Here is a 23845-nt window from a genome sequence, read left to right on the forward strand (position 1 = left end):
CTGTCAATAATAATCCACTAATTCTAGCTCTGCTGATTTTTCCCTACCATTGGTGAGTATCTGTTGCTTCAACAAGCTAAAAGCGTTCTGATAGGCTCATGACTAGAGCAGGGGTAATCTGCTGTGTAAGTGCAAAGTTTTGAATGAGTTATATTGGACCTACATTATGGAGAAGCGTGCGTCTGTCTGTCTGTCCGTCTGTCTCTCTCATTTGCGATTTGGGATTTCCTACGTTGTCGGCTATTAACTAGTTTCTTCTGTGTTTGTGTTTTTTGCTTAGTTGCTTACAGTCTATGCTGCAGAGGTCAGGAGGTAATATGATTAACATGCTTGTGCAGTATAAGCTCACTCCCCTCAATAAAAAAGAGCAAATCATGACAGCGATCGACACCTGTCAATCAAAAATGTGTTGTTTGATCTCAGACAACTTTAAAATATTGTTTTCATGTTAAAATATTATATTTTAACATGAAAACAATATTAAAAAAAGATTGAAAATTAATTTTTAATATTAATATTAAAAATCTTTTAACACAAAAAGTTTTAACACGCATAACTTTTGCTACGTTTACGCCTAGCATCCACACTACTCCGGCGTTTTTGGACCCCTAAAACGGAGACTTTTGAAAAACGCTGAAAAACTCCGGGATTGCGTTTTAGTCTGGATGGGCGGAAACAGAGACTTTTGAAAACGATGATGCAGACACTCACGTTCGCTTCCTGATTGGGTCTTATCAGTCACGACGTGTCCTTCCCTGATTCGTCACGCCCCTATCACATGACTCTTTTCCGGAAGAAAACAAACGACATCAGCCTTGACTACCAGTGGTTAATTGAACATGGATAATGAATTACAGGTGTTGCTGACCTATTGCCTACATGCGCAACTAAGCAACCAACCGCAGAGTAGACAATCTGCTTCCTGTTTACACTGGCACGTGCATGCCCAGTATATGTGAATGGTCATGTGATATGCGTTTTCAGGCGTGTTAGTATGGATGGAGATTATTTCTGAAACACTCGTGTGGACGGACGTATTAGTGTGGATGTGGCCTAAGACCCCCTCAGCCTCTTTGTTCCATTTATAAATGTCCCTGAAAACCGTTTTTTCCTGTTTCAGTTTCTGCCTATATGCGGGGAGGAGTAGAATTGAGCAGTGGTCTGCCTTTCCGAAAGCAGGACAGGGGAGAGGTTTGTAGCAGTCTCTGAATGGGGTGTAACAGTGATCTAGAGTCTGCTCACCTCTAGTAGGAAAAGTGATGTGTTGGTAGTATTTTGGGAGAACCTTCTTCATGTTAGCTCTGTTGTGCTCTGGGTGTGAGTTCTCCAGTCCATTTATAATTGTGTACAGCTCGTCCAGGGCTAATGATTTATCAGGCTCAGGGGGGATGTAAACAGCTGTGAGCAGAACTGAGCTGAACTCCCGGGGGAGGTAGAAGGGTCTAACTTTGATGGTCAGCAGCCCCAGAACCGGGGAGCAGTGCGTATTTAAGACACAGACATCCGTGGCCCACAAAGAGTTAACCATAAAGCACACACCCCCTCCCCTCGACTTGCCTGAGTCCTTTGTTTTGTCTTGCCGATAGACGGAGAAACCCTCCGGCGTGATGGCACAGTCGGGCACACTGGGCTCCAGCCACGTCTCGGTGAACGCCAGAATGCAGCAGCTCCTAATGTCCCGTTGATGTTTAATCTGTGCGTGCAGCTCCTCGAGTTTGTTGTCCAAGGACTGAACGTTAGCTAGCAGAATGCTGGGCAGAGGGGGTTTGTTGTTTCTCTGTCGGGTTCTGCACAGAGCCCCGGCGCGCTTCCCTCTCTTTGTTTTCCTCCGTTGGCGCGCAGGTAGACAAAAGACCCAGGGAAGTATGTGGTCCGCGATGTCAAAAGTCGGCTTAAAGTCCGAACTGGCTGACAGTCGTAACTCCAAAAGTGTTTGCCGACCATACTGAATGAGTGAAAGTACCGTATGTGCAAAAAGAACCAGTAATACAAAGTAAATCCACACAAGTTTGCTGAGTTGACACGGAGCCGGATGGAGCACGGATGGCTCGGATAGCATCGGACGGCGCACTGGAAGCTTCCACTTCCATTTTTAGTGGCGTCCATAGTCCAACAGCTTTGCTGTGCTTTATTTACAAATGTGTTGCGGTTCCTGTCACCCTCTAATTGTTGAAAAATCGTTTAGTGCAGCTTTAATTAAATAGCTGCGGACCCTTCCGACATGAATAGATGGAACTGAAACACACCCAGTTTAGCTGAGCCATAAAAAAAAAAGATTAAAATGTTGATCGTGATTATTTGTGACTAATAATCATAAGCTAAAATTTCATAATCGGCACAGCCCTAGTCAGATGGATGTTACCTTGGAAGAACTGTATAACAGGGATCTCAGTAGGTTAGGCATTCATGTCAGCATTTTCAAGCTCATTTTGAGGTTATTGATAGAATTATCAGTTTAGGACAGTTGTAGCCCACTGGGATGGGACTGGGGGTAGGACTGGGTGGTGGGGTGGATTGGGAGGATGGGTTGGGAAAGGGGAGGGCAGTTTTATATTTTGTATATTATAAACATCAAACAAAAAGTTCGGAAATTTGTGTTGGGTAGATTATTTCTCTGTTGTAACAATGCTTCTTGGCAATACATTTTATACCGTTGGAAAGCCTATTTATTTCCCTTTTAAATGGTGCCTCATTTGTAAGGAACATGCATTTGTGGGATGAGCAGCACAGCTGAGTATGTGGGTTGCGCTCATGAAAAATTTGCCAAATCTTCTCTGCCAATGCCAAACAGCTTATTCTGCTGTTGCTATTGACTCTTGTTTTGAGCTTCCGGTACCCCCAGGTGCTGACAATCAGGTACCTGATTGGCACCTGCACTGGAACCTGAACATGTGGAGGAACGTTATGTTCAGCGATGAGTCCAGATTCTGCCTACGGAAGTTGGATCGTAGAGTCAAAGTGTGGAGAAGACGGGGAGAACGCTATGCTGATTGCTGCACCGATAGAGTAACACCTTTTGGTGGAGGCAGTGTGATGGTGTGGGGCGGCATCTCCATCACTGGAAAAACGAGGCTTGTCATCATTGGAGGCAATCTCAATGCAGAGAGATATCGAGATGAGATTCCGCAACCAGTGGAAATCCCATATCTCCACAGTCTGGGACCAAACTCCATCCTCCAAGATGACAACGCTCGCCCCCACAGAGCGGGGTTTATCAGAGACTACCTCCAGAATTTGGGAGTAGAGAGAATGGAATGGCCTGCCAACAGTCCTGACCTCAACCCAATTGAACACTTATGGGATCAGCTTGGGCGTGCTGTTTGTGCTAGAGTGACCGACACAACCACGTCGGCTGACTTGCGACAAATCCTGATTGAGGAGTGGAATGCCATCCCACAGCAGTGTGTGACCAGGCTGGTGACCAGCATGAGGAGGAGGTGCCAGGCTGTTGTGGCTGTGTATGGTTCTTCCACACGCTACTGAGGCTCCTGACTGTTTGTTAAATGAATAAATTGTAAAATTGCCAATATGTCTTGTTTCTTCCTTGTTACTGACAGACTTCAATCATCCAATCCACCAAACAACACCAAACAAGAGTCAATAGCAACAGCAGAATAAGCTGTTTGGCATTGGCAGAGAAGATTTGGCAAATTTTACATGAGCGCAACCCACATACTCAGCTGTGCTGCTCATCCCACAAATGCATGTTCCTTACAAATGAGGCACCATTTAAAAGGGAAATAAACAGGCTTTCCAACGGTATAAAATGTATTGCCAAGAAGCATTGTTACAACAGAGAAATAATCTACCAAACACAAATTTCCGAACTTTTTGTTCGATGTTTATGATGATCTTGTATTATGTATACCAGAACCTTTTGAAAATTCAATAAAGAGATGTTTAAAAAAAAAAGAATTATCAGTTTAGTGTAGAATTGAATAATAAATCACATTATGATTTTTTTTTCCCACATTGTGCAGCTGTAGTGTAATGCTAGGCACCTCACTGTCTCCACTGAGCTGCTGATGGGGGGTTTCAGTGCATTGTTGACAAACACCTGGAGAGAGAGTCCAGTATCGGGTTGAGGTCCATTAGTTATTCTTCTCCATCATCCTCACAACTGACAGTATGTTGGTTTCGTTGTCATGGACAACCACTTTTATCTTGTTGAGAGGAATCTCAAACTTGGCAGCCACTTCTTCAGCCATGCTGCTGTATTGGCAGTAGTATTACTTTTATCAAGAGGTCTGGTAAAAGTCTTCATATTAAAGTCTTAATAAAATAAAATGGCAACACTAAGGTAGGCCTCTTGTTTAATGCTCATCCAAGCATCCATGATCCATGCAGTACTGCTTATTGCTGTTTTTCATTGCCTCTTTTCTGGAAATTTTCCTCATACTTCTCCATTACGGTTGTGAAGTGAGTGCTTGATAGAACGGAGTGTCAGCGGTTGAAGGTCTTTCCTCTATCATGGATACAGGTTTTCTGTCCTTGGCCAACGGTGTCAGTGAGAACAGCTGCTTTCTGGGGTGTACGGGTATTCCTCCAAAGAGGAAAGCCATCCATATATTTTTTTTACTGAAACGGAAAGAGTTCAGTCGGAAGTTTTGGACAAAGTGTGTGTGTGTGTGTCTTCCTTTGTATTTAGTCGTCATGATGCTGAAACCATGAGTTGTATCTTTGAGACAAATCCTTATCATACACAAGAATATACCACTTTTAGTAACAAATTTCAGTTTTCAACCGCAGTTGAACAGTGCATATCTTTGAAATTATGAAGAAATACATCTCCAAATATATTGTACTGTGTGGCAACACTCAGCCACACTAGTGTCCATGCTTTTACAGTACAGTACAGTACAGTATACAGTACTTGATCTTATAAAACATTAGCTAGCTCCCCTGATTAAAAAAATCAATGAAAGTACAACAGATCTGCATTCAGACTTTTTTACCTGTTAACTAAAATGCATTCATTATAGGGCTGAACAATTTTGAAAAAATATCTAATTGCGATTATTTTGACTAATATTGCAATTGCGATATGATTTGCAATATTAGAGGGAATGATAATCTTTACATCATTATTCTCATTTTCATTGAAAAACGTATTAAAATGATTATGATGTGATTTTGGCGGGGATCTGTACCAAACAAAGATGTTTTCTTAAGTCTGTAGAATATGATGTGTAGGCCAGGACATCTCTGCAGCACGACAATATTTAATTTAAAATAGTATTTTGACACACATTTCGCATTTAAAAAATATTGTGCCTCCTGCGATTTGAAAATTGCAGTAGGCCATATTGCGATTTCGATAAAATTTTGATTAATTGTTCAGCCCTAATTTATAATTTGGAAAAAATGATTTCACAGGGCCCTGTGCTCATATGCACAGTCATTAAATTTGTCATTTCCCTCTTACAGGCTCGCAGGATTGATTTTTACCATTCAAGATTTGGATGCCAGTGGACATTTTTAACACCAGGTACAAATGGCATTCAGTGCCAACACTTGTTTTTGTTTTAGTTAATTTGTATGATGAATTGTGGGATTCTGTGTATACCAGGGCCTAAAATAAATACTTGCATTGTTAAATTATTGCAGACAGATATAGGCTGATACTTACCAAAATTTAAAAGAAATCATCACAAGCATGAATAAATTTGAATTTATTCAAATACCTACTCTTGAAAAATGAGGGTGTCCTTAGCTTGATTCCCCTAAATGTCAGTCAGGCATTTATTTGCACCCATTAACTTTAATACCTGTAACACTGTAAAATATTGTTCTCATTTGGAAGTTTAAAGCTTCAATTTTAAAAGAATGTTAGTTATACTTTTAGTCTTAAGTTTTTCACTCCAGTGTTTTCTAATGTGAGGCAGTTGCCAATTGGTCATGTAAGGAGCCACCTGCAAGGTACAGGCCGCTGCATGTTACTGATACACCCCAGGCAATGTGAAACTTTATAGATACGCAAAAGGATGAATTGGTTAAGTAAGGCAAGACCTCTACATGGTTGAGTTCAGAACCAGGTGTGGTCGAGGCTGTACATCCAATCCATAAACTCCCTCTGTTGGGTGTAGGCATGACTGCCATGTTTGGGGTTAGAGAAAGCTGTTGTCCATGGCTGTCAACAGAACCCATGAACTTCTTTGGTTGGATTTAGGCAAGAAGCCCCCCATGGTTGGGGTTAGAGTAAGACGATGGCCAAGGCTGTCCGTAGAATTGATGAATACCCTTGGTTGGGTTTAGGCAAGGAGTCCGTCTGGTCAAAATAGAAAAGAAAATAGTCAAATGTAATGAAGTACCTTAATTTGTTAAGTATCTAATTCACTGGATTAGCCAAAAACAGGCATTACCATATGGTTATTTTATATATAAACCATTTCTCAATTGAATTTCCAGAATTACTATATCGTGATATATACCATTACTGTGATATAAAATTACATATACCCTGATAGAAGATTTTGGTCATATCGGCCACCCGTAGCATTCACCAATTACGCTGTGGCGCCTGCCAAAAAATACTCCTGACATAGTACAAAGTATTAAGAGATGGCAACTTCTGAAGACACAGCTCTCCAAAGTGACTAGGCAGCCAACACTGAAATGGCTACATCCCATCAAGAAACAATGCTGTGTAGTCACAACATTTCTATTACCCAGATATTATGCAAGCACTTACAAAAATATCTGCATTATTATAATAGCGAGAAGAGTGCACTGAGGCAAAAGGACTAAATAAATCCATGGACAAATTTGACGTTATCCTATACTAGAGCACCAATATAATGCAAGTTAGCGGTCCTGATCTCTAAAACAGAGCAACTGGTCAGAACTAGTGTGTATCGTGAGCTGGCAGCTAGCTACCATTAGAGTAGCTTCATTGTAGTAGAAAAGCTGATCGCTAAACTAACTGGCACCTACCTTTCCAACAGAAAACAGGCAAACTCCGCGTCACTCTACATCCCCATCCTCTCCTTAAATATTCTCCAACGGGTGAAAGCAAACATCATATTCAATCTTGTTTTTGAACGAGCCTTGTCTGCTTGCCGTTTTGCCTCACTGTACTTTTTTTACAGGTTTTTACTGTAGTGGTGGTAGGTATTAATGGTGTCTGATATCAATATAATTTAGAGTTCACTTCAATGAGAATTAAGAACGGGGCACCAGATAACAGACAGCATCAACAGGTGACTTTAAGCAAAATAATATATTTATTACTAAACTAAAGCACACTCAATAATCAGGTAAATAGAAGTGAATATAGTACAGTATATACAAGAGGTATACCTATGAATTGATGAATCAATGGGCATAGAATAGATGATTATGTGAATATGCAATACTGATAATTAAACCAACATTTCACCAGACACAGTCATGGAAGATGAGCAGTGGAAGTCAGCAACGATAGCAATAAAGGGGCGACAGTATAACTATCTGGAAAACTGACTTAAATGAATCCCTGAATAACTGAATGATTACTATAACTATAGGGAGCCATAATAAAGTGTGTGATATGTGTGTGAAGTGTGAATGTAATGGAATAGTGTGATGTATGATGTGATGCCCAGTGGACATGATCAGTACATACGACATCAGCATAGGTCCGGAGGGAGATGAAGCACGTTGAGGCCGGGAGTCTGTGAGGAGTCTCGGCTCGACGAGGTGCTGGAGGATGAAGATCCGACATCTGTTCAGTTGATCTCAGCAGGCTGCAGCAGAGTGAAGCACGCAGGCTGGAGCACGCAGGCTGCTGGACAGAGGGCTGTGGGTCTCTCAAGGCTAACGCCGACCCACTCTGGAGGTTCCGATGATTCTTCAGAGTTAAACTCAGCAGGATAGCTGGATAGCAGTTGTAGCAGGCAGGACACACAGACACACGTGCTGGCGTGTGTGTGTATTTGTCAGGCAGGCAAGGCAGCAAGGCTCTCTTCACTGTTTCGGATGAAACAGGCTTTCTACTTGGCTTGTGATTATGATACAGTTGAGTCTGTCTTTGGAGACAAACTTTGGAACAAAGTTGTTGTCAGACTCCATTAGCACACGTGTTGCGACCACGTAAAGTGCATGAAATCCGCATTGGAAATGTGTGTGTTTGGTTTTGTTGTGATAAGTTGAGGGGTGTGTGCGTGGGCTGGCATGTCTAGTGTTACGGCTCATTACATTGTGACGCCCCTACTCCTGATTGGCTGCTAGGTCTGCCTGTCTTTGTATTATAATTGTCTTGCAGTTGCCTAGTGGGCGGAGTCGAGTTGACGCTGTAACTGGGAACACCTGGGCCCGGTGTTCCCAGTGGCTTATATAAGAGCATGCCATTGTCAGTGCCTTGTGAGAGACTGCTGGGAGACGGACGTGCTCCCGGACGACTTTCTCCACGCTCCTCATCATATTTGTTTTCCTCACTCCACAACAGCACCACACCACTTTTTCCACGCATTCACACACTTACACCACTGACCTTACTGACTATCACACCCCATAACATTTTTGGTAGTTTTAGTTAATTTACGTTGGTTGGATTAATAAATGATTTCTATTATTTCAACTTGTTCGTACCTCTCCCGTCATTTGTCATGGCGTTTGAGCCGGTCATGACAACATATGCATGAAACCCTAATTTTGGTAAAGCTTGCCACTATTGGATTCTGGGTTTGGCGGATACTAGGGGAATGTTACCTGCCCGAATACTTGGTGCCAACTGTAAAGTTTGGTGTAAGAGGAATAATGGTCTGGAGCTGCTTTTCATGGTTCGGGCTAGGCCCCTTAGGGCCGATTCACATGCAGCGCTCTAAAACGCTTGGAAAACGCGAGGTGCGCTGAGTTGACAGTGAACACCGAATGTTTATCAAGTGCACTTGGACGGTTGCGCTACGGGTGTGCCTGGCTTTGCCAAGCAACCAAAGACAACAACTTGTTAGTAGTTATCTGAAATAATGGATTACCATCGCGGTAAAACTGCCGTAGTAGCTTTACTTATTGATCTACATGTGGAGCAGAAAGATCTCGCCATGAATACATCCCTCTCTCTTTCGCTTTCAGGCTGTGTGACATGCGGTGCGCTTCCGGCGTTCCAAAAATTTGAGATGTTTTTGTCTCAGTGTGCCATGGTCGCGGTCGGAAAAAGGCGCGTCGCAACGCATGCGCGTCACAACCGCATTGGCCTCACGTTTGCGCGTGTCTGCTGCGTGCCCCCACTGAAATTGGAATTGGATTTGAGCGTGCAAAAGACACAGCATGTGAACCTGCCCGTAGTTCCAGTGAAGGGAAATCTTAACAACATTCTAGACGATAGTGTGCTTCCAACTTTGTGGCAACAGTTTGGGGAAGGCTCTTTCCTGTTTCAGCATGTCAATGCCCCTGTGCATAAAGCGAGATCCATTCAGAAATGCTTTGTCGAGATCGGTGTAGAAGAACTTAACTGGCCTGCACAGAGCCCTGACCTGACCTCAACCCCATCGAATACCTTTGGGATGAATTGGAATGCCGACTGTGAGCCAGGCCTAATCGCCCAACATAAGTGCCCGACCTCACTAATGCTCTTGTGGCTGAATGGAAGCGAATCCCAGCAGCAATGTTCCAATAAAAGCCTTCCCAAAGGAGTGGAGGCTGTTATAGCAGCAAAAGGGGAACCAATTCCATATTAATGTCTATGATTTTGGAATGAGTTGTTCAACTAGCAGGTGTCCACTTTTGACCATGTAGTGTACCTGCAGAGTTGTCTCATTTTCGGGAATTGGGCCTCAGCTTCCTCTGCAAATCCAAAAGCAAACTATCCACATCACTTCTGTGTGATTTTGATGTTTTAAACCGTTAGGAGATAGATGATTTACCTGCGAGGTTTGCTAGGACTGGCTGCTATTAAGAGGGCAAAACAAGTAAACTAGGCTAGGTTGAACCACGCAAAAGCTCATTAATTTGATTATTTGTTGCTCATTCAAAATGTGTATGGTCATCAATCTATACTGAACAAAAATATAAATGCTGTAATGTACTTCAGAAACTCAGGGACTGTTGTATGGACTATCAAACTTTACCTGATTTCCTACTGGCATGGGGGTAAGTAGATAATGACTGAATTTTGATTTTTGGGTGAACTATTCCTTTTAAATCCATGTCTTTTGGTAGAGTGATCAATTCTGATTTAAATTGCTTAAAAGAAGGCATTTACCCGGATCGGGAAGGTAGTTGATTTTTGTGAAACTAGTGCATTAAATTGCATTAGTGAACAAACTATACTGAACAAAAATATAAATGTAACACTTTTGTTTTTGCTCCCATTTTTCATGAGAAATAAAAGATCTAAGACTTTTTCTATGCACACAAAAGGCTTATTTCTCTCAAATTTTGTTCACAAATTTGTTTAAATCCGTGTTAGTGAGCACTTCTCCTTTGCCAAGATAATCCATCCACCTGACAGGTGTGGGATATCAAGATGCTGATTAAACAGCATGATTGTACACGTGTGCCTTGGGCTGGTCGCAATAAAAGGCCACTCTAAAATGTGCAGTTTTATCTTGAAAAAAGACATTTATTAGGCACTGAACTATGGATCTCACATGACTAAGGCTGCAGATATGCATTTTTTTGAAAACCAGTCAGTATCTGGTGTGACCATCATTTGCCTCATGCAGTGCAACACATCTCCTTCACATAGAGTTGATCAGGTTGTTGATTGTGGCCTGTGGAATGTTGGTCCACTCCTCTTCAATGGCTGTGCGAAGTTGCTGGATATTGGCAGGAATTGGAATACGTTGTTGTACACACCGATCCAGAGCATCCCAAACATGCTCAATAGGTGACATGTCTGGTGAGTATGCAGGCCATGCAAGAACTGGGATGTTTTCAGCTTCCAGGAATTGTGTACAGATCCTTGCAACATGGGGCTGTGCATTATCATGCTGCAACATGAGCTCTGGTGGATATTCCTGCAGTCAAAACTTGCGACATCTGTGGCATTGTGTTGTGTGATAAAACTGCACATTTTAGAGTGGCCTTTTATTGTGACCAGCCCAAGGCACACCTGTGCAATAATCATGCTGTTTAATCAGCATCTTGATATGCCACACCTGTCAGGTGGATAGATTATCTTGGCAAAGGAGAAGTGCTCACTAACACGGATTTAAACAAATTTGTGAACAAAATTTGAGAGAAATAAGCCTTTTGTGTACATAGAAAAAGTCTTAGATCTTTTATTTCAACTCATGAAAAATGGGAGCAAAAACAAAAGTGTTGCATTTATATTTTTGTTCTCTAATGCAATTTAATGCACTAGTTTCACAAAAATCAACTTACCTTCCCAATCCGGGTGAATGCCTTCTTTTAAGCAATTTACATTAGAATTGATCACTCTACCAAAAGACATGGATTTAAAAGGAATTGTTCACCCAAAAATCAAAATTCAGTCATTATCTACTTACCCCCATGCCAGTAGGAAATCAGGTAAAGTTTGATAGTCCATACAACAGTCCCTGAGTTTCTGAAGTACATTACAGCAGTCTCCAAAACAACTGAAGTTGCTGGGGTCATATCTGCAGACTTAAAAAAAATAACGGAAAATAACCATAAATGGTTCGTCAAATTCAATAAGTGAGCACCCATATTAGTTTGATGTCATAATAATAATGACAAATACTATAATATGTGCCATTTTAACAATATACGCTGCATGTATTACACTGTGCAGAATACATACAGTAGTAGTTGTTGAGTAGATAATGACTGCATTTTCGTCTTTGGGTGAACTATTTCTTTAAGGCTTGGATGAAAGAAAGCAGTTATGAGTTAAAGTCACAATTAAACTGTTTTTACTCTGTTTGAGAGTATCTTGCTTCCTTAATGTGATGCTTCCTGTTGAAACAGGATATTGGGGTGGAACATAACCCGGGGAGGGATCATTCAAAAGTATAAACCAATCGGATATCTGTTAGGGAGAGAGCCTGTTTTTTTGATGGGATGGGCGGAGGTGGACTTGTTCAAAAATCTGTTGTGGTTTTGGTTGGAATTTTTATGTGCACCTCCTGGTAGACAATTTTTTATTTGTGTGACTTTAAGAGAGAAAATGAACAGATACCTGTACATCTAGCTGGTCACACATTCAAATGTTGACTGTCTCTGTTAAGTGGCTTAAGTACATAGACAAATTGGTTGCTTTCAAGATGTTGCCCTCAGTCTTAATTGAAAAATTAATTGAATTGAATTGTGATTGCTTATTTTGGTAGACATGATTAGGTTTTTTGGTTTTGTTTTGTTTTTTAGCTTGGCTTGTATCAAGTTCAGCATAACTAACAAAATTAATCCTGTACTTATTTTTCCAGGTTGCTATTCAGATGTAATACACATCAGCTTGGATACGGTCCATGTATGGCCAAGTGGAGGTCAGACTTCTTTTTTTAAATTTGATGATTCCATTCATTTTATTTTGCACTGTATTGTAGCTTCATATTGCAATAGTTTCTTTGTATAACTGTGCCCTTCTGTATGTTTTCAGGATTGGGTGAAAGTATTTAACCCCCAGCTTCCAGTCCTTGCAGAGAATGGCTCATGGGTGGGATTCTTATTTTCAAAACCTTCAGCCTCTATCATCAGACCCAAGGGCTTTGAGAGGGTCTTCGGAATCAGAGGGAAGTCTGTCCCAGCATATAGAGAACTTCATTGGACATCATGACTTCTCCAACATGGTGGCTTCTCAAGAAGCCCCTGCAACAAATTCGAACTGCAACACTAACTTTTACTCAAACCCCAGTATTAGTAGTTCAGATTGTGTTTATCAACGATACTATGGGGAAATGCCATGGCAAGCTGATGGAGAACAAATAGTTAGAGATTGCTTGCCAAGATGTGGAAATAGCGACATCCCAGATTTCGCCACAGATGGATTATCTACATCGGGACATTTTCCCTCATCATTTGCAGCAGATTTGCAGGAACTTAAGCAAGACTGTGGAATACTAACCTCATCCTTTCTTGAGGACTACTCAGATGTCAGTAGCTGCTCAGAGACAGATGTCAATGAAACAAGGCCCTCTTGTAAATTCATGACAAGTATTTCAGATCCAAAACCTAAAATTGATGTTACTAAAAAACACAGTCCTTCAGAATGGCCTTTGACTCCCACTGACAATATGTCATTTCCCATGGAAAGTCTGTGCCCTAATGCGTCAGAGACTGCTTTAGCTTTGCCAAGTCTATCAAAGGGTGAGGCAGGAGAAAACATGGCCGATTGTGCACAGGACAAGATGGAAAGTGTAGAGAAACTTGTGAAAACTATCATAAAAAAAGATGAGTTCTCTGACACTTCTAAAATGGTGACAACTACAACAAGTGAAAGTACAGAGGATAGTCATGAGCATGATGGTTGTGAAGAGCAGCAGGAGCAACAGAGGGTAGATGTGGAGGAGGAGAGAGCTCTCATACAAGACAAAGAATCAGACACCCCTATAAGTGGCCATGGAAACTCAACTGAGGATGTAATAAAGTTGGATCCAGATGGCAATGGGGAAGAACAGATATGTCAAGACAAATGCCAAGAGACCACTGTAGTTGCCCCAAATAACATGGCTGCATTTGACAGTGCTGGAGAAGATTACCTAAATGGCAAAGAAAACAAGGAGGCTTTTGATGAGCAGAAAAACCCAAGTCTCATCTCCATGGATGGTCAAGATAAAAATATGATGAAGGATGATCAAGACAAAGAAATGCAATCATCTACCTTTGAATCTTCAGATTCACAGGGTATCAAGGTGTCAGATTCTCAAGATGCTACTCTGAGGGAATACACAAGTACCTTGGCTGCAGCCAGCTCTGCAGTCGGTGAAAATTACAGTCATAGTTTGAAAACCAGTAGTCAAGATGTTGAATCTTATTTGAAGTTCCCTGAGCATCAGTCTTTTAAAAGTAGATCTCAGGACATCATTTGCAGTGGTCCTGTTGAGGGCAGTGATTGTGATTCTATTGATCTAAGTGAAAATAATGAGCAAAGTGTTTCTAATCATTTAGTATCCTGTTTAAAGCCAAACAGCTCAAGCACAGACGTAGATCCCTGCCTAGAAAAGGAATGGACAAGTCCAGCAGAGAAGACAAATATATCCTCTTTTCCAGATCAGGAACAGTCATCACAGCAAAGCCAAATGGCCATAGAATCACCCGTTCTTGGTGATATTCCAGAAAATATAAGAGAATCATTTCAAGAGTTGCATACAACATTTAAAGAGGAACCATCAGTACTTGGCATGTTGTATGGTGAACCTCTGTCAAGAGAAGATTCTCTTTCTGAAGCTGATGAAACACAATCTGAAACAAATCAATCTGGAGAAGCTTCGGTGGCCAGACATGAAAATGAAAGCATGAACCATTTGGAGATACAAGCACCCCAGCTGAAATGCTCTGTACAGATGAGGAAACGTCTACAGCCTATTGTTCTTTTGAAGACCTTAGAACCAACAAATGCCACGAACAAGACCTATGTCTGTGCAGATTGCCAACACAAAACCCAAAATGTAGATCATCTAATCGAACACCACCATTATAGCCACTCACTGCACAAATTCCAATTTTGCCAGACCTGTAATATCTACTTGATGAGTAATGAACAAGCACAAAAACATTTGTGTGGTGTAACAGATGAGGCCCCTCGGCTGTCTTTTGATTCTACCTTGCCAAAGAAAAGAAGGAGACATACCCTTCACAAGTGTAACAAGTGCAGGCTTACATTTCATAAATTCTATCATTATGTCAAGCATATGCGCACTCACACAGGCAAAACACCATTTAAGTGTAATGGATGTAGTTTGTATTTCGCACAGAGTAGTACCCTGCACAGACACAAGCGTGTACCTGGTCGATGCCGGGGCCAGAAACATACAGTTTCAGCTGCAAATTCTGATGCCATTATCAAGAAAGTAAAAACAACCACACAGAAGGACTTGGCACACAACAACCACTATGCCAGTCTACCTGAATGTTACGTGAAGCTTGTAGATGTCTGTAAGACTAATGTATGTCATTTTTGTAGTAAAAGCTTCTCAACTACAGATAAACTCAAGAAACACAATTACAACGTACACAAGGGAGCGAAGAGTGGGACAGTTGCACTTAATCAGTGCACCAAAAATGTCAGTACCAGCAAAACTCTTAAGGGAGGCAATGAGGCAAGAGGAAAACATAAATGCCCTCTCTGTCCACGGGTTTTCAAGTACTCCTACAATAGGGCTCGACATCTGCGTGACTGTATCAGAGATTTAACATATGGTTGCAAGGGAAAAATTGGCAACAAATATCAGTGTCCCTTGTGCCATGCTACCTTCACTTTACCGGCTAACAGACGTAGACATATTAAAAACACTTGCTTGAAAGAATATCACAGTCGGCTTGCAAGGAATAAGACAGAGTCTAAGGAAAATGATGAACAGAAAAAACAAACGCCTCCAACTTTAACATCCCCTCAGAATGTGCGACGCTACAAATGTAGTCTCTGTCCAGCCATTTTTTGCCATGCCTCTGGGAAATACAGACATATGAAGAAGCACGAGTTGTTTAAAATCACTGGCAAATTGTTCAAGTACAGGAATTCAAGTTTTCTTCCCATCTCTAAGCAAACAAAATTCAGAAGTAAAAAGACTGAAGAATGTAAGGATACCTTGACTTCAAATGAAACGAGTAGCAGCCTTGCCCTCGCCTGCCGCTTTTGTGGAAAATGTTTCAGCACGTCATTGTCACTGAAGAAACATGAGCGCGGTCACAAAGGTGAAAGACCTTACCGGTGTTTGGAATGTGGAAAGGGGTTTAAGAAACATGCCTATCTGATTTCTCATAAAATGGTTCACCAACGAAGGATACAATGCACTGTTTGCCGAAAGATTCTTCCAACTATTGGGGAATTGATTCAGCACAGAAAGTCGCACCTTAAAAAGGGGATGCTTCAATGCCCAGACTGCCCAATGCAGTTCCAGTATCCTGTGTATCTACTTAGACATATGGACTCCCACAAACGTGAGGAAAAGAAAGCACTTCCGGTGGAAGAGAGACCAACATTAAAATCACAGCTGTCCTTCCAATCTTTGAAAGAGCAGACAGACCAAAAGAAGCTACAGTGTTCATTATGCAAAGAGATATTCCACGATGCCCAAGCACTAAGAAGGCACAGTCTTAAACATATATCTGGGTCCTCTTCACGCCAGTGTCCATTTTGCAAACGTCATTTCAGTTGTCGCCGCTATTTGCTTCGACACATGCAAAGACATACTGGAGACAAACCTTTTCCCTGCGGTATTTGTGGAAAACAATTTTACCGCAAGATGTACCTTGAACTTCACCATGAGAAGTGTTCAGTTGCTGAACCCAGACATGCAGTCATTAGTCAGACAGATACTAAGTGCAAGAAATCATTTCAGTGTTCCTACTGTCCACGGATATTTGCTAGGAGCAACCGCTTGAAAAAACACCATCATGGCCACAAATCAAAATCATTGATTGTCTGCTCAAAATGTGGACAGTTCTTTGGATATACGAAATTAACACAACATGAAAGGGACTGTAGTGGAACTTCAGAGCTCAACATTGGATTATCATCTCCTAATGGTCACTGTGGTAGAAGCGCACAGAAAAATAATCCAAAGTTCCATGAAATGTCTTTAAAGTCCAATGCAACAGGAACCAAGATGTTTCAACATAAGTGTCCTCACTGTCCGCAAAAGTTCAAGTACAGATCAATTCTCTTGAGACATATTGTTTCGCATACTGGTGAGCAACCATATGCATGTATGCACTGTGGCCATAAATATGGCAGTCAGTCGATGTGTTTGCAGCATGAAGCCTTCTGTGATGGTGTTTACAGAGAAGGGCAGTCAAAGGGAAAGAGTGATGTTGCAACAAAATTGTCAGATGCATCAAGTTTGAGAGAAGTCGCAGAGAAGCTGCAAGCAGAAGGTGAATACAAGTGCAAATTCTGTACAAAGACTTTTATGAAATCGCGAAACCTGAGACGCCACATTTTGACACATACTGAAGTCAAGCCTTATCGCTGTAAAGCCTGTGACAGTTGCTTTTCAAGGTATGATTATCTTAAAGTACATCAGAGTCGTTGTAGAGGGAAAAGACAGCGATTGGAAGTCTGTATTCCCAAAATCAGTTTAGATGATGTTGGAAAGGGTTGGCAAAATAAATTTGATAGACTGACTATTGAAAAGCAGCAGACATTTGAGTGCAACCTCTGTTCAAGAAGCTTCTCGGCACAGTCTAAATTGTCCCGACACTTCTCTATGTTCCATGCTACAAAATCATTTAGTTGCAACCGCTGTGGTGCATCATTCACTCTAGAAAAATCTCTGAAAAGACATAAGCGGATCAGTAAATGCAGAAGGGCCTCCAGTGAAACAAATGGTTCTCTACCAGTAAGAACTAATCCACAGACAGAAAATGTGACACGACAGCTTCATGGGATGACAAGTCGTATTCTACAGAGGATCCAGCCTTATTTTTACAAAAAGCATAAATATGTCTGCAATTACTGCCCCCGATCTTTTGGAACCAGCTCGCAGCTGAGAGTGCACACCCGCCTGCACACAGGTGAGAAGCCATTTGGCTGTGAACATTGTGGTGAGAGATTTATACGGAGGGATTATTTGCAGCGTCATTCAGTGAAGTGCAACCAGACAGAACAGCAAATGAACCCAGTGCTTTGTGACCGATGCGGAGGATTTTTCTCTAAAGACAAACTTCAAAACCACAAAAAACGTTGCAGTTCCACACCAAGCCTGCCTGACCACAGCCAACAGTCCGCCCCTCAAAGTTTACCAAAGGGCTTTTCTTGTGCTTACTGCAATTCTCGTTTCTTGATGTTTTCACAGCTCCAAGAGCATTTTCTGAATGCACACAAGCAGGATACAATTTTGAAGCCACCGGTGTCTGCTGCTCCTCTACAACAGCATCTGTCAAATATAGTGAGCATCAAGGAAGAGCCTTTGGATGAGAGAGAAGTTGACAAACAGCTGAGTGGTGATGGTAACCTACTGTTTGATCAAGATGCCAGTTTTGACGATAAGATGGACAAACCTTTTGCCTGCCCAGACTGCAACATGAGCTTTTTAAATAAATCTGGTTTAAGTGGCCATGTGCGTGTACATTCAAAACAGCATCCTTTCACTTGTAAAAGATGCAAGAAAGGCTTCTGGAATAAAAATCTACAACGTAATCACTCCAGGAAATGCAGAGGACTTGGAAATGTGGCTATGAGGAATTCTAACCTGGAATCAGGAGTTCCTATGACCGCAGAGATGGATTTAGCACTGAATGACTCTGTTCTCGTGTTCAAACAAGGTTCCCAAACAACCGGCACGGGGGTTTTGCAAACCAACTTCTCCTGCAAAGATGACTTAAAAGACATACCACCACAGAATTCAGGAGGAAACCAGGAGCAAAGCAGCTCATCTAAAGAGAAAAAAGCTGTGCAGTACCAATGTTCAGAATGTGATAAGAGCTTCACAGATGGTTTAATGCTCATTAGTCACCTAGAAGACCATGGAAGACTGGAACAAGAGAAAAAACGCAATACATGTTCTAAGTGTGGGCGGGTATGCACCAGTCAAGGAAACCTTGAAAAACACATGAGGATGCATGGCATTTATAAGACACATTCTTGCCCTGACTGCATTAAGACATTCCCCTCCTTAACTGAGCTTGAAATACACAGAACATGTCATGACCCAAATAGACCATTTGTTTGCAAAGTGTGTAAACAAAGATTTTGGACCAGGCCGTCTTTATGTAATCATTACAGTGAAACTCATCCAAATGATGTATATACTTGTAATTTCTGTAACAAGAGCTATTCAATCAGAAAATCACTTGTTAGACACTATAGGATGAGGCATCAAAACAAGCAGATGGATGGACATAGTGATGGTACAGTAAAGGAAAAGAGGAATACTGAACAACCATCCAACATTCAACCCAATGTCACTGGTGAAAGTGATGAAGACAGCAAAGATGAAAATAACGGTAGTGAAGACAGTGACTCAGACTCAGCACCCTACTTCCCCTGCCATGTCTGCGGCAAGACATTCCTTACATCAGAAAGCCTTGAGGATCATCAACGATGTCACCTCGGTGAAAAGCCACATGAATGTGCAGAATGTGGTAAATGTTTTTTCCAGGCATCCCAATTGCAACAGCATGAACGAATGCACAAATCTGAATTTCAGTGTCAGACATGTGGCAGGGGCTTTGTCTCTCTTTTTGCACTACGCAAACATAAGCATACTCATGGCAAGAGCCGTCCATATCGCTGCTCCAAATGTCACCTCAGTTTCACAGGACCCTCACAGCTGGCAGAACACATGGCCACCCACCGTGAAGACAATTTTCCATGTGACATATGCAATCGCACATTTTCCTCCAAGAGTAGTCGAGCTGAGCATCGGAAAAGCCATTCTAAGTCAGGTGGTTGTCTCCCACCTTTAATTTCACCAGAAGAACAGAACATGTCTCAATCTCTTTCTGAATTCCCCTTGACAATGACGAAAGAACTTAAATATCGCTGTGGAATTTGTAGTGAGCGTTTCAAAGACCCAGAGGAGCTCTCAGAACATGGTTGCATGGCAGCCAAAGAGCGACCATATTCATGCCCAGACTGTAATAAACATTTCCTGCATGGATCTCATTTGAGAAAGCACAGGGCCTCCCATCAACTATCACAACCCAGTGTCTATCATTGTAATCAATGCAACAATAGTTTTTCCTCTTCTCAGCATTTCCTCAGCCATTTGAAGAATCATGGTGATAATGATACTGCAGTAGATACTAAAGGTGACGCTGTGGAAAACGACGGAGTACCTTCACATGTTTTCAAATGCCCAATTTGCCATCGGCATGCTGCTAATGCCACTGAATTGATAAATCATTTTTCAGTGCATTCTGATGTCTATGAATGCAAAATTTGCAAATTGACGTTTCTCTCCAAAATTAAGCTTGAAGAACATGAGCACTGTCATCTGACTGCAGCTACTCAATTTGAATGCACTGAGTGTTGCCAAAGCTTTTTGGGAAGGGATGCTTTCCGCCAGCATCACTGCTCCCATCGACAGCATGCAATGGAGATTGAATGTTCAAGTCCATCAACCAAGAAGTCCCCTGTCACTTATAATCAAGCAATGGGGGAGGAGGAAGAGGTTGATGTTACCGGGGAGGACTTCTATAATTGCCCTGTTTGCTCAAAGCGATTCTCCTCCAAAAGTGGTCTCTTGGAGCATCAAAATAAACAGCACCCAAATGAAAGACCGTTCAAATGTGAGCTTTGTGGAAAAACTTTCACCCTGAGGCGGTATCTCAGGGACCATGAACGGAGGCATCGTCAGAAAATGGACATTCAAAACAAAGCCCAGTTTAATGAAGAACAGTTTAAGTGTTCTCAGTGCCCCATTATATTAGAGACAGCACAAGATCTGTCTTTGCATATGAGAATGCACGCTGAACAAGAAGTTGGTGAGCACCGTTGTGATATGTGCTACAAGTCATTTAGCCAGTTGTCTCTTCTTAGGCAGCACCAGGAAAGTCACGTTGGGCAAGTTGTGTATGAATGCACAGAATGTGACAAAGCCTTTGCTTTTCCTCACCTCCTGGAGGAACATCAACAGAGTCATGCTGGGCCCTCTGTGTAATTGCTGCTTCTATTTACCCTCTACCTTACGTTCCCTTTTCCCTGTGAATTATTGTAACTAAACTAACTTGAAATCCCTTTCCTGCCTTATTTCTAATTATGTTCATCCATTTTTAATCACTAACTAAATATGTGTTTTATTATTTGTTGGTCATTACAAAATCACAAAGTTCTTGGCTTATGTCATTATGACAGAACATCTTCTCATTTATGAACTCTTGTTCACACTGTATATATTTTGAGTTCGTGTTTTGAGATTTGTATACAAAAATTTAGCCAGAAACATAGTTCCATGATGTTGTTTGTAAATCTCCTATGACCCCTCATACAAGTCTGTAAATTGTGTAAAGTTGTTTCATATTCTGTGTGATGAATACAAAGCATGATGGGGTAAGATGTTTGTTATATCATTGGTAAGGGATCAAATGTTTGATGGATCCGGTTTGGCTTATTGACATTTATTTTGAAGTAGTTTGTAGTCAATTTTGTTGACACTGTTAAAATGTAAAATGTACATCAAATAGGTCATTTTAACCCATTTGTATTTTCTATGGCTCTGGTATGACTTTTCATTTACTGTAGATAGGATCATTGTGCAATTTTCGGTTGCTTTATCTTGGTCCCATAGATGTATAAGAGATTATAGGTTGCATTTTTTGATGTAGATACTGTTCAGTATCTTGTACAGATATTTGAAAGATGTTTAAATTGGATATTCTTTTGACAACCCAAGGTATTACTTTCTTATGAAATTTGAGTTGATTCATTCAAATAAGAAATAAACAGCTCAACTGGAAAACTTGATTGTGGGTCTTGTTTATATTTCTTTATACTTTAGCTTGTTAATAGGTGTGCAACCCTATAGCTCTAGGTGTTGTCCAGCCATAATATTGTAACATTGTTTGCTTGGTTCCCCATATTGTTTTGCTCCATTTGTGTTTTGAGTTGTTACTCCAATGATCTTGGACTGATAGATATTGTGCACACAAAGTATCTCCCACGTGGAATGTTATTGCACAATAATATTCTATTGATCCCTGGAGGAGAATTTTGTCTTTTTCACTCTCCCCCCTCCACAGGGAGCTCAAAGCACAGGATTAGCTAGAATAGAATAGCTACTCTGAAGCTGGTACAGATTCGGTGTCTTGCTCAAGGATAGTCAGCAGGGCAGTTTGTTGCTGTCACAGGGGCTTGAACCTAGGCTTTCCAGTTGAAGGATGCCACTGTTTCTGTAGGATGCAGTTTTGCACTCAAAAAGAGAGCTTCAAGCATTCAAATGGTTATGTCATCATCAACACACACCTGACAGTCCAGCCCCCATTTATCAAAAGGGTTAGGGTTCTCTCCACCTTAATTGCATTCATTCTTCTGTAGTATTTAAACCATTAAATACCTGTTTCAAGAGGCAGGCAGCAAGATCTTGGTAGCCAAGTTTAATTAGACATATGCATGTGGGTTCTGTGCTGTCAACAGAGAACAAGAACAAAGGGTGGATTTATATGCCTAAGAGGAAGCTGATGGTTACTACAATGGTATGGTTTGAGCTAGCATTTCTATGGTTAACAGTCCAACCTGGTCCAAGGTGATACTAGATGTTAAAATAGGCAAGTGAAATAGAATGAAACAACAGCAACTGTAAATGCATTTGGGGTCTTGAGGAATTTTATTTTACAACACAACCAGGGTCCTATTATGGTTAAAAGGAGAAATGATGAGAGTTAGAGGATAACTGGCTTGACTACACTGTAATTGAGTCCTTGAGATGCTGAGCAAGTCAGAGGTGCCACAACTTCTACTTCCCAAGTCTTCGGGGTGTATGGGGAGCACTGTGGTGGTGGTTCCACAGATGTGTGGCATAGCTACACATGTATAGTCATAGGCATGACTATGAAGAAATCTTCAACAGGTAAAGGGGTTTGCATTCATCTGAGCATGTGCAGAGTAAATAAAAAGTTATTTCTTCTTTCTTTGTTGAGATGCAAATTTCATCCACACCCACAAAGGAAATGCAGAAATGGCTGATATGTTCACAACGTCTTTGCTACTTTTATTAGCTCACTGGTTCTGGGTGCACATGGATTTTAAAACTTCTTAAACTTATGCAGGACGTTGTCTCAGTTCTTTCCTTCCTGAAGTTCTTGTTAATTACTGGATGGCTAATTCAACCGCAGTTATTGTTTGGTTGATTACTACAATACCACTGGGGAGAGGAGGGCGTGAAGGTGAGTGTGGAGTGGGTGGGTGTGGAGGGTTTCCTGACTGAGACCTAACATGGACTTGTGGAGTGGTGTTTGTTCTACATTTTCTTGGCCTAACTTGTCCAGGGGTATTGTGATTGCCTCTGCCTTTTTCACTCTTTAGGGATTCTTCCAATGCTAATGGTGTTGTGTGTGTAGTCATAATAAGCACAGCTAATCATCTGTGATGTCACACCATGTAGGCAATTTCTCAGAGGAATTCCCCTGATTTGGCTAGTAGTCCTTAGTATGTCCTAAGCCTCTTTCTTCATAGAATTATGGTCTGCTGCCGTGTTTGCCTCTCAGGGCCAAGGGGCACAAGAGCTGGTGGTGCTTGTACCTTGTTCTTGTGAGGGTAATCTCAGCTGTAACAAACAGTAACAGAACAAAGAAACTGATAAATATATTTTTTTGAGGCAGTGAATGGTGGGTACTTTCAGGTGATGTTACATGCAGGCTCACTGTGATGTGATCTACCTCTAAAGCTGGCACTCACATGGCTGAATGTTTTATTAAATTAAGGCTATCATTCAGCGTTCGACATTAATGGTTTTCCAATTGTCCTGGACGCATGGAAAAACCATTCAGACAAATGGCAGGTATTAGCCGGACAAGTAAAAAAAACAAGCACATAATTTGTTATAAGCTGCTACCAGATTGGTGCAGGTTACCTTATTGGGTCCATTGTGATTGGCTTTAGTTGTTGTTCATGTTGTTCATGAATAGGCCTAATCAATTATTTTTAGGCCCTCAAACATAAATCTCCTGCTCCATCTGCCCTACCATACCTTGACTTCCTTTTTTTAATCACCTCTGCAATTTTGCATTGGTAGACCTGGAATCTGCTAGGTCCTACATCCCACCAGCTACAGATAGTCTCTAATAAATAGCTGGTCACAGTATATCATGTCATTTTTTGGTGGAGGAACGGGCACAAATCAGTGGA

At 41.4% G+C, this 23845-nt stretch overlaps 1 protein-coding gene across 1 annotated transcript in view; it reads left to right on the plus strand.

Annotated features, from left to right (window-relative positions):
• Positions 1-21390, plus strand: part of znf1035 (zinc finger protein 1035) — a 31736-nt gene extending 10346 nt beyond the window's left edge. The window contains exons 2-4 of the mRNA XM_071521915.1: positions 5428-5488; positions 12327-12386; positions 12500-21390. Coding sequence (XP_071378016.1) covers positions 12546-20663 — 8118 coding nt within the window. The 5' untranslated portion in view covers positions 5428-5488; positions 12327-12386; positions 12500-12545 and the 3' untranslated portion in view covers positions 20664-21390. The remainder of the gene's footprint in view (positions 1-5427; positions 5489-12326; positions 12387-12499) is intronic.
• Positions 21391-23845: the final 2455 nt, after the last annotated feature.

This window comes from Centroberyx affinis, unplaced genomic scaffold (assembly GCF_046629955.1).
Source record: "Centroberyx affinis isolate AG114_WGS23_722 - 3 ecotype Tasmania unplaced genomic scaffold, CSIRO-AGI_Caff_v1 ptg000942l_1, whole genome shotgun sequence".
Classification (NCBI taxonomy): Eukaryota; Metazoa; Chordata; class Actinopteri; order Beryciformes; family Berycidae; genus Centroberyx; species Centroberyx affinis.